The 12,447-nt window shown below is 32.0% G+C and overlaps 1 protein-coding gene across 1 annotated transcript in view; it reads left to right on the top strand.

Annotated features, from left to right (window-relative positions):
* Positions 1-12,447, top strand: part of FAT4 (FAT atypical cadherin 4) — a 180,364-nt gene that overhangs the window by 144,065 nt on the left and 23,852 nt on the right. Inside the window, exon 10 of the mRNA XM_007087581.3 lies at positions 10,970-11,074. Coding sequence (XP_007087643.2) covers positions 10,970-11,074 — 105 coding nt within the window. The remainder of the gene's footprint in view (positions 1-10,969; positions 11,075-12,447) is intronic.

The raw sequence follows: 12,447 nt of genomic DNA, 5'->3' as shown, positions 1-12,447 counted from the left end.
ATCATAGCAAATGCTTTAAGTACTTACTATTGGCCTACACTGTTCTAAGGACTTTACCTGTATTTATTTTACTTACTTTTCACAAGAGACCCATGAGGTTGGGATAAATATTTTCCAGTTTATACAGATAGCGAAGCTGAAGGAGAGAGAAGGTAAGTCAGTTTTCTGAGATGACCCAGATTTGTCATAGAGTCAGGTGGTAAGCCTACACAGTTATTTCCAGAGTTTAAGCTCTCAATCTGCTAAATGTCTTGTACAAGAGCAAAAACCATATAATGTCTTCAAATAAGAGTGTTCTCAAGTCTAAGGCATAAGGCCTGGACCATTTGATGTCCTAAATATGTCAACAATGGTTGTTGATTCTTTTATTTTATTGTCATCTTTTTTTTTTTTGGTGTATCTTCATCATTTTTATGATCTTTTAAAATCATTGTCATTATTACTGAAATTTGATCCATATTTGAGGGCAGCAAGAGCAATGTGTTAAGACTGAAATTAAAATGCCATGTATTTCTACTAGTCAGGTAGAAGGCATAATACCTGACTTCTCTGGAAAATCACAACAGAACTGAACCACAACTTACCTTGACATTTTAGAAGCATAATAAAACATACAGCAGCAAATATGTTTCACTAGTCTTTGGCATTTTAACAGGGTATGATGTACAAATATACATATATCTCTATAAGTTTCTGTCTCTAATTATCTAGCTAGCTAGCTAGCTATCATCTATCATCTATCTACTAACTGATCAGTGGTTGGTGCACCTTCAATGTGTGTAAATATTATGCTTTTAATAAGTCTGAGGAGAGAAAAATTCTCTGCTGTCATTTGCACACTATACATTGTTAGTCCATATATATTACATTGGGTTGCTTTGCAGGGTTTATAAACACAATTTAAAGTACCAGCAAAATAGATAAAACCAGGACATAGTTTTGTTTTTTTTTTTTTAATTTGGTAAATATCTTGCAGAATAATATTTCAAAAGAAGTTTTTATAAGAAAATACATTTACATATTGTATTTTCAAATAGGTGCCCATCATGTATATACTAATGGTTTTATATTTGAAGAATTGAATTGCTTGATAGTGACATAAAGCAAGTGTGAATGAGTCAAGGTTTAACATACAAGCTTTGCCTATTAACAAAATAATATCCTTGAAGTATAGATGAAGAAAAGGTGCAACAATAATGTATAATGAAAAGAATCAGGAATTTGATAGTATTTGATTTAACTATAGCTTTTGGAAAGTCATTTAACCTTGCTGACCTTCAATTTCTCCATCTGCAAAATGAGATTAATCATATTTACTTATCTTTCAGGCTTGTGGTAATGAATAAAGATAATGCTTGTAAAACGTCCACCAGAGTGTCCAGCATTCAATAACTAGTAATGTAAATTAGTTGTATTAGTAGTGGTGTTATAGAGGGGCAGCACAGAATTTCTAAAAAGACAGAAGCCTCAATGCACAAGTTGTGAATCCTACTACAGTTGTATTCTTAGCATTGTGAGTAATTTGGCTCCATCTAAGTTATCAGTTCAGAATTTCTAGAAAATCTTCCTCAATCTTTCCTACTCCAACCCCCAAAATTACTTCCTCTGTTGAAAATTCAACAATAAGGATTATTTTTGTCCATTTTAGTATAATATGCTCATTCACATTTAGATTTAAAATGAGTTTATACTTAGTCCTAAAATGAAAAATGTGTGAAGGCATTTGGTAGTAGATAGGAAACAGGGAAAGTACCGTGGGTATGAGCAAAAGCACCATATGCTGATTGCAGCATAAATGTTGCTTCATGATTGGGCATAGAACTAATTCTTTAACATTAATTCTTTCTTTATTCATTACATTAGATTTAAACGTACATTGCCTACTTTTCTAAATGTAGTAGTTGAAACTTTTAGGAATGCCTTTCTTTTCATTATTAAATATGCATATCATTTATTAGGTGGCTATTTAAAGCACTGCTTTAGGGGAGCTTGGGTGGTTCAGTTGATTAACCATCCCACTCTTGATCTTGGCTCAGGTCATGATCTCTCAGTTCATGAGTTCAAGCCCTGCATTGGGCTCTCCGCTGATAGCACAGAGCCTGGTTGGGATTCTGTCTCTCCCTCTCTGTCCCTTCCCAGCTTGTGCTCTCTCTTACTCTCTCAATATAGATAAATAAACTTAAAAAAAAAAAGCACTTCTTAAAGTCTTTGCATCATAGACATTATTATTCACTTAGTTATTCATTTAGTTCTCAAAATTCAATGAAACTGTATTATCACTATTATTATTCTTATTTTAAGGGCAAAAAATATTGGGATATTGGGTCTCAGATAGGTTAAAAGAGATTAAATAACTTGCCTCTTGCATGGCACAGAAGATGGTCTAAATGAGTCTTGACTATAAACTTGACTCCTTTCTATTTTTTTTATGTATGTGATTCTTCATCACATACTTTTTTATATGTATACAATTTTTATATTTTTTTCTTATATGTGATTTCTATATGTGATTCTTCATCACACATTTGTTTGTATTTGCTATAGAGTATTATGGCAAGTCCATGATATCTTTTGAGAACTTTTTGTACGTTTTTCTACTGGATCCTCACAAAAAGCATATGAGATAGTGTATTGGAATGAGATTGGTCAAGAACTGAAATTACTTCCAGACTTCTAGGTAGGAAGGTACTTAGTACTTGGAAATGGCTTACAATATCGTTAAACTGCCTAAGAATGAAGGTCAGGAAAATTCACCACTAACTTCAGCAATAAGAACATTGCAGGTACTGCAGGAAACCACAACTGATCATCGTGTCTACCTGCAGTCTGCAAAGAGTCCCAAAACATCCCCTGCTTTGCTTTCACTCTTCAGATATCATTCAACTCACCCCCTGGCAGAATCTAAACCTGAGCCCTGCTGGACAGGAGTCTAAAAAAGAGAGTTTTGTGACTCCCAGGCCCTGTACTTCAGAAGGATAGGAATGATGCTGAGTGTCAAGAGATAATATCTGGCATAGAAAGATTATTACTTCTATTTTATGTTGTAGAAAACTTAGCCTACACTCAGGTGACTCTAGAGCCAAAGCTTCCAAAGATTAGATCATAACCTCTGTCTGTAAGGACAGTTATTTGAAGTTACAAAAATAGTTTGCAATTACTATGTAATTTTACATACTGTCCCTCTTCATAGCTCATTTTAGTCTTCATTTGCATACTTGGAGATAATCCAACTGATCAAGAATGATGTAAAAAAACAAAGTCGAATGATTAATATGGATCTTTTATTTTTTGAATTCATGTAATTCATTGTTTTAAATTCTACATGCACAGTCCATCCAGTAAAACTAGCAGATCATTCAAGTCTGATAGTTTTAGTTTTGTTTTGTTTTATAGGAAACATAGTGACAAATTGTTATTCCATACACTAAATGAAGAATGTATTGTTCAAATGTCTGCATCTGTTTAATTCTTTGTAAAGGTAATGCCTGAAAGATCATTTTCAGTTATTCCTTCCAGGTAGTCTTTACCAGCTAACCTGACTTAAGGAAGATGGAGTAAATGCATCAAAACATCTTAAAGAGCTAATCAGCCATAAGACAAGATTGATACTTAAGCATATGTGTACCTCATAGAATGAATTTTTAAAAATATTTATTGCAGTCAGCTTTAGTTTTGTTAATATTAATTAAGTACTAATGCTTTAGTAAAGCTTTCTCCAAAGCCTGTGTACATTCAATATCAGATCATGAGAACTATTTCCAATCACCCATATTTTTTACTCTGTTTACTGTTTTTGTAATTTAATCTGTATTTCTTTAATGGTTTTAACTTTTTTTAATATTTATTTATTTTTGAGAGAGAGACAGAGTGTGAGCAGGGGAGGAGCAGAGAGATAGGGAGACACAAAATCTGAAGCAGGCTCCAGGCCCCCAGCTGTCTGCACAGAGCCCAACGTGGGGCTTGAACTCGCGAACCGTGAGATCATGACCTGAGCCAAAGTAGGATGCTTAACCAACTGAGCCACCCAGGCACCCCCCCTTTAACGGTTTTTAAAGTCTGTGGCATTACAAATTGAAACTGTGAGATTTTCTTAAACTTTATGTTTAAAATAATCCTCAGATATTTCCTCATCTCTATCTCTCTCTCTCTCTCTCTCTCTCTCTCTCTCTGTCTCTCACACACACACACACACACACACACACACACACAACCACTGCATATTTCATATGAAGTTAGAAACTGTGCTGAAGATTGAAAGAGTGAGTGGCTTATGCACTGACACAAACCAAGAGACTTTATCCTAAGAATCCTACAGGGGGTGATTAAGTGTTAGCTGAACAAGGATTTTGTGTGAACGTCCTCTAGAGGTATAAGTATAAAAATGAAAATTATGGAACAAACACAATAAAAAGATATGAAGGGATATAGTGATTACCACATTGCCACCAGTATAGTACTGATATATATGTATATACCATATATATATTTTAAATTTTAATTTCCAGTTGGTTATCATAGCATCACATAATACATACGAAATAAGGATTTTTTTAAATGAATGAGTGATTTAGAGGGAATGAATTTGTTTGTATAACTTGTCTTTCTGATCTTTTTTTCCTAATTACTAGAAAAATGACCAAAAGGAAATTGAAAAAAAAATAGTGAGACTTCACATTCAGTAACAATCACTTCATGTTTCATTATTAAAAAACTGTTCTATAATTTATTTTTTATAGCACTAAGTGAAACTTTGATTCACTATAATACAGGTTATTCGAAAGAATGAATCAATTTAGTATAGTATAGGACATGTGAAAAATTAATTTCTAGATTTTCGCAAGGTTTAACAATACCAGAAATTACATCATTGTCGATATATACCTCAGTAAATCAAAAGAGAATATCTTTCATATATTCATACCTCAGAAGTTCATAACATGCCTCAGTTCCTCCTCCAGAGGAAATTAACAACTACAAATCCAGTATTTCTTTTCCTATACAAAAGAAAATTTCTCACATTTAATAGAAGACTAATTAGAAAGCACAATTAGAGTCAGTAACCACTTATCATTTGTCTTCCTGCTCTAGGCTTCCGTTGTTTGTAGCACAATGTTGCATTAAGTCATTCACATAGGAATGGATGGTGTTATAAAATGCAGCAGGTAGATGGAGCTTATTCCCAAATCTGGGTGTCTTAACAGAATTAGTTCATAGCCCCTTTAACCTTTCCCATCCACTTTCACACATCTGGATGCATTTTAGGTGTGGTATTTGGAGTCGTGCCAGGGTGTATTACCATATGGAGAAGTTTTCCTATGCTCTCAAGTAAGTCCTGATATTTCAGAGGATGAGATATGTCCATTCATCACTTTTATGACATTTGACAGTATAAATAGGAATTTTTTTCCAGACATATATAAAGTTATAAACAGGTTGTGCATAGTAATTTTACTGAAAAACTTGGCAAATATTTGCTTTCATGAAGATGGGAGTTGTAACTGAGTCATTCTTTCAAAATCACAACAGTAATACATGGATGTTGTCAATGATCATGTGACAAGAAAACCATAGAACATAAACAAAATGTAGCGAATAGATAGGAAATGAAAATTTCTGGGAGATATGGAAGAGTGGCTCATTTCTTGTTTTGATTACTTTACTTTAAAATATGATTTGCAACTTACAAAAGCATTAATAAGAGGTTTCCAGAAGCTTAAATGCTTCTTATTTCTGCAGAAAACAAACATGTATTTGTAAACTTGTCATGGATGTTATGAATGTGATTATACATCATCATCTGTAGCCTCATTGAAATTGTATTTGTACATGTTTTAAAATACAAAAATAAAATATTTTCCCCTTTGCCTTTCTTTCTAGCAGCTCTTAAACATGATATTTTTGCTTTCTTTTGATGTAATAAAACAAAATACTATTTGATTAGGATATTTAGATGAGCTATCTTCATAGTTTTTTTCACAATAATAGGAAACATTTAATAGTGTGAATAAAAGCTACTTTCTGCAAAAATAGTAAAAAAGCTTATAAGCATAAATATTCAGAATAAATAAGATATATATCATAGAATTAGATTTATTTATTTTTTTAATTTTTAATTTACTTTATTTTTTAAATTTACATCTAAATAAGTTAGCATATAATGCAACAATGATTTCAGGAGTAGATTCCTTAGTGCCCCTTACCCATTTAGCCCATTCCCCCTCCCACATCCCCTCCAGCAACCCTCAGTTTGTTCTCCATATTTACGAGTCTCTTCTGTTTTGTCCCCCTCCCTGTTTTCATATTATTTTTGTTTTCCTTCCCTTATGTTCATCTGTTTTGTCTCTTAAATATCAGTGTTTTTGTTTTGTCTCTTCATATCAGTGAAGTCATATGATTTTTGTCTTTCTCTGACTGACTAATTTCACTTAGCATAATACCCTCCAGTTCCATCCACGTAGTTGCAAATGGCAAGATTTCATTCTTTTTGATTGCCGAGTAATGCTCCATTGTATATATATACCACCTCTTCTTCATCCATTCATCCATTGATGGACATTTGGGCTCTTTCCATACTTTGGCTATTGTTGATAGTGCTGTTATAAACACAGGGGTGCATGTGTCCCTTTGAAACAGCACCCCTGTATCCCTTGGATAAATGCCTAGTAGTGCAATTGCTGGGTCATAGGGTAGTTCTATTTTTAGTTTTTTGAGGAACCTCCATACTGTTTTCCAGAGTGGCTGCACCAGCTTGCATTCCTGTAGAATTATATTTATTAATAGTATAATCAATTTAGATATAAAATGGACTTTAATAGTTTCACATAGTCTCCTTTCTACCTATGTACAAATACAAGAGGTGCAAAAATAATATTCGTTGTGATATAATATATTACGTACAGTCTAAGATATTAAAGTGAAGCCTACATGGACTGTCAGATATCAGAAATCATATTCTCATAGCTGGACAAATTAGCAGATGAGAATAAGTGTGCCGCTCCACATAATCAACACTGAAATGTTCCATTGGAATGAATGAAACTTGAATATGCATCCTTGTTGAAAAGACCACAGGTGATCACAGAACGGTCAGTTTATGAATTCATCATAACTTCTGCCCCAAACGTGAAGATACATGCTAAATCTATTTTGTAAGTTTAAACTATAATCTTGGAAAGTCTGTAGATACACTGGCCTCCAATTATGCATTATCTTCAGCATTCCTATTCTCCAGGTGCTAAGAGCTTATACTTCTTGAAGCATACATCCTTCTATCTATGATAAATAATTTATATCAGCACAATTAATCGATGGATGTCAAAGGACTTAGACCAGTTTAAGCTTGTAAACAACTGCTGTCACAACTAACATATCTTAATAGAACAAGGCCTTTTGAGTTCCAGATCCTTGAGTTTGAGATCCTTTTCTTTGTGCAAGCCCTATCAGTATACTTCAAAGCCTCAAGGCTATGGCAAATATTGTTAATAGACTTGCAGCTTTAATTAAGTTAATGACCCAAGATTTAGCTTTCTATGGATTCTCCAACACATCAGATTATTTTCTATGTTAGAGTAATTCAAACTGCTGCGTTCTCTAATAAACATTATGCCATTAACACGAGTATTTAAGTAGATAGATGTTTGCAGAACTTGCTGCTGACTTCTAACTGGATAATAGAGCATGAACTTTCCAAACCTAAGAAATTTGCAACTGAAGGCTTTCTTTTGATTCTACGTAAAAGTATGACATCTTTCCTTCATTACACAAGTCTTTTTAATAATAATTTAAATTTCAACATTCAGTTTTTTAAATTATGTCTTTGAATCTAGTATGGTAACTTCTTTGAAATTCACTAATTATTAAAAAAACCTCATTAAATGGAGTACTCAAACTAAATTTTTGAATGGTAAATAATTTACATACTGTAATACCAACATTTATTTTTCTCAAACTCAACAATAAATCCATTTATTTAACCCCTACCAAAGTCACTTTTCACATTTTTAAAAATATTTATCTACTAGGGAAAAGTAAGAAAATAAAGCTCTGGTTTCAATTAAAACATAAAATGAAAGACTGAATTTTTCTCTTACAACTGTCTATTTAAATTGTTGTATATTCAAAGAATCAGATTCCATTGAGAATTTATTTTAACTTTTAAAAGAAATTCATTCTCAAACTAATATTTTCTTAGTTTGTAGTTTCTTCTGCAATTTCCATAGTTGCTATATGTTTTAATACATGAGTAAGTCTACCTAATTTGGGTTTTTTTTTCCATTCTGAATTTTGGACTGAAATAGCCTATAGTGTCTATTTAAATTAAATTCAGATGTCTATATTAAATTCTAATTTTGTGAGAGGTAAATAAGATAGCTAATTTATATAAATTACAAAAAAAAAAAAAAAACACCTGATTTTCTTTTGTTGTTGTTGTTTACACCACCAGTTTAAAAGGTAGTCTTTCCCAACAGGATTCTAAAGAGGTTGTATTTGAGATTTATAGTATCAATGACTTGGGCTTTTATACACAGATATTTTTCTTGGAGGAAATTTAAGTCCAAATATGTGAGTATTGTTCATGCCCATGCTCCCTAAATTGGTTACTCTTTCCTCCCCGTTTCCAGTCATCAAAAAGTAAAGCTGTAATTTTGGAACCCACTAACTTGTTTTCACAATATAAGTGTTCTACTGACTGCATTTGTCCAGTATGTTAATCTATGTACACATGACCCTTAAACAATACACTTTTGAACTGTGCAGGGTCCATGTATATGTATATATTTACATATATATATATATGTATATATATATTTTGATAAATATAGTACAGTATTATAAACGTATTTTCTCCTTCCTTTTCATTTTCTTAATAACATTTTATTTTCTCAAGGTTACTTTATTATAAAAATACAGTATATTAATACATATATAAAACGTGTTAATTGACTATGTTATTGGCAAGGCTTCTGATCGACAGCAGGCTGTTAGTAATTAACTCTTGGGGGAGTCAAAAGTTATATGTGGATTTTCAACTGAGGGGGGTTGGCTTCCTTAAAAACCCTGTATTGTTCAAGAACAACTGTACTCAATACATGCTACTTTTAACATAATTCTAAAAGAAATTTTCAAAAGAAAAAAAAAAAGAAAATGAAACCTTATTTAGTCCCATAGCACATGTGAAAATTATGTATGTTCTTATAGTGGAGAAAAATACAAGTAGTGGATATGACATTCCTGATAGCAAATAAATAATTAAAAGTACAGCCCATAGGCCTTATTTATTGGGCAATACTAATATTTTATTAAAGAAAAAATTCACTTCTCTAGAATGATCTGTCAGAAATCCAATTGGAAAACGCCACAGGAAAGAGTTCTATGACATAGCATCTCTCTTATGATATTGTACAGGCTTATAATAAAGTTCTTCTGCCTGTTTCTCAAATGTAACTAATTGTTATAATGCTTAAAACCCAATTTCTGTGCCTCTAGATTGGTAACTTATTTATTTTCATTATTTCCCTTTAGAATGGAAAGGTATTCTAAAATTGTTATTGTTTTACCTTTTAAGGAGGTTCCCAATTTTATTTATAAAGAAAAAATGTTGTTTATGACCCTATGATGTAGAGAAACATGTTTAGTTAGCAATGTCATGCATTCTGACTCATGCTTATAATTTTAACTGGAACAATTGTGGCTACATAATCAAGCCACAAAAACAGAACTAAATTAAACAAAATTTTGACTATGTTTTAAGCATAGTAATCATGATAAAATGGATTATCTATGCTCATAGAAACATTTCTAGTTCTTATACTAAGAAGTAGAAAATAACTTTCTGGAAAAAAACTCTATTTAATTAAATAACTAAACCCTCATATCAATAAGTGGAAATTAACAAAGAACTCTATACCATCTTATTGTTTCTGGGAATTGGAAAACTAGAAGCTATTCTAACAAATAAGTCATTACAGTATTCTAAAATTATAGAAAAGTGACATTGGAACAACCAAAAACAGATAGGACTGACCATAAACTCTAAATTTGGCCTACCAAGTGGCTAAGTATTCACCCACAGCTTTGCAAAACCTAGATATGGGAGCAGACCTACATTGGTCTTGTGCCATAGTTTTGCAATTTCTTAGGCAAAATATTAGACTTCAAGAGCCTCTTCTTTTTCATCTGTGAAATGTAAAAGTTTCCTATTGTTTGGATTAATCTCCCCCATTAAAATGGAAATGCCATGTTCTGACACTTATCTGCTTTTTTTTTTTTGACTGCCATATCCCCATCTTAGAAGATGGCCAGTAATAGTTAATATTAATGGATTTAAGATCTATGAGGAGTTCTTGGATACTGAATGATGTGCTGGTTGTGTGTGAATGTTTTAGAAAAAAGACAAGGTATCCATAACTTGTAGTCAAGAGTAAATCTTAAGTATTTGAAATATATGATGTGTTTCTGGATTTCTTATTCTTTTTTACAACAGAAATTTTTAAGTGAAGGGATATTTCGGAGAGGGAAAATATTTTAGTTTGACAAATAAGCTAAACAAAATTGATTCTTACCTTTACAAAAATCTGAGTCAAGGAAATCTCTACAGTGAGAATTATACTATAGAACTTTCAAATCTCATTATAAAATTGAAAAAAGAAGCAACACTGACAAGAGAAAATAAGTTCAGTGAAAACATTTAAATATGTTCACATTTGTGATTTTCCTGAAAACAGTAGTTCCTTCCAAGATGATTATATAAATTATTTACCAACTATTTTAATGCACATCTTTACACTGAGACAAGTAAATAGGATTTTGAGCTCTGAGGTATTCCAATTTTCTCATGGCAAGTAAAATGTTCTTATATTTCTTTTCTCCAAGATATGATCTCTCAGAACAGATTTTTACATATGGTGATGCAGTAATGGTATCAATATGTTTGGATAAGATTTTTAAAAATGAATTTGATACTTTTCAGGGAAACTGTGTGAATCTTCAGTCAATTACTGTGAATGTAACCCCTGTTTTAATGGAGGTTCCTGCCAAAGTGGTGTGGAGTCATACTATTGCCATTGTCCATTTGGTGAGTTCAGCTTACTTATTGATATAAAATATCAATCTATTTTGGCATACAGTTTAGCAATTTTATTTTATTGTGGCCATGAGTGATTAAGAAAATATTAGTTGCTTTACACAGGAGGTTTTAGCAAAATGAAGGTACAAAGGCTTAATACATTTTTAAAAAGTTAATTATGGAATGCCCTTGAATATATTGTTTTGATTATTACTAGAAAAGTAATTGATGCAAGATAATTGAATTTGATGTTGTCTCCTCAGGACATTTCCCTTCAATATTTATGGATGACTTCTTTTTAGCCTGGAACATATCAAAGAAAAAATCTTTTAAAGCACTCTATGACATCACTCTCTACTTAAAATCTTTAAGGATAATTAATCGAATTGGTTTTTGTTTGTTTTGCTTTTTTTTACATTAATTCATTCACTTCTAATAGAAGGATTTAATAACTAGACATGCAATTTTCATGACAGGCTTTTTGTAGATACTACCAAATAACTAATCAAAATTCAGACTAATAATGTCTTTTTTGAAAAAGAAAGTTGTTACAATTTTTTTTTAACACATTAGTATCTATTGACCATACTGGAATGAACTAAAAGATTTCTTTCAGATCTCACTCAAATGTTATCCAGCACTGAGACCACCAAGGACTATGAAAACAGCTTTGGAGCAAGCTTTTATTTTAACCTGGGTTGTTTCAGCGCTTTGTGATTATTCCATTTATTTAAGGGATACCTTACCCCACAATATAGTATTCATCCCCAGATGTCCTACAGTAATTAAAGACCCTAATCTCTCTCCATAAACAAGAGAAGAGAAAGATATTTTGTAGTCTTTTGAGCATATCATTGTGCTGTATGGACTCTGAAAAGTGAATCTCAACATATATTGGAGAATAGAATTTAAAACAGAATCTGAGATTTCTAGTAAAAGTAAAATGTAGTGTTAATTCATTTTCAAATGACTCCATGACTCTATCTAGTTTTATCTTCGCAAAGCACAACATCAGTAGAATGATAAAGGAAAACAGAATATAAGTATCTAATTGTGAGCCATGCATTTAGCAGTGGTTCTGAGGTCCAGAAATTGAGGACTTTCTCTAAAGTCAAAAAAATAAAAATGAAACAAAACTACCCCAAGATGACATAGTAACTAGAACACAATATTATTTTCAGTTCAGTGACACAGGATCCCTGCTTTTTAAAAATTTTTTTTGAGATTCTCACCAACAATGCTTCTGAAGCAGTGAAAAGTAGATTAAGGTCAAAATAACCACAACTTTAGATCTTCTAAAAACTTCTTTCAGTAATCTCTTATAATCCTAAAGGGTGCTGCTTTCTATAGATAACCACAAGCAGGTTTCATGGTTTAACTTG

Source organism: Panthera tigris, chromosome B1 (genome assembly GCF_018350195.1).
Source record: "Panthera tigris isolate Pti1 chromosome B1, P.tigris_Pti1_mat1.1, whole genome shotgun sequence".
Lineage (NCBI taxonomy): Eukaryota > Metazoa > Chordata > Mammalia > Carnivora > Felidae > Panthera > Panthera tigris.
Note: the sequence above shows the minus strand (reverse complement) of the source record. Positions and strands in the feature narration are given on the sequence as shown.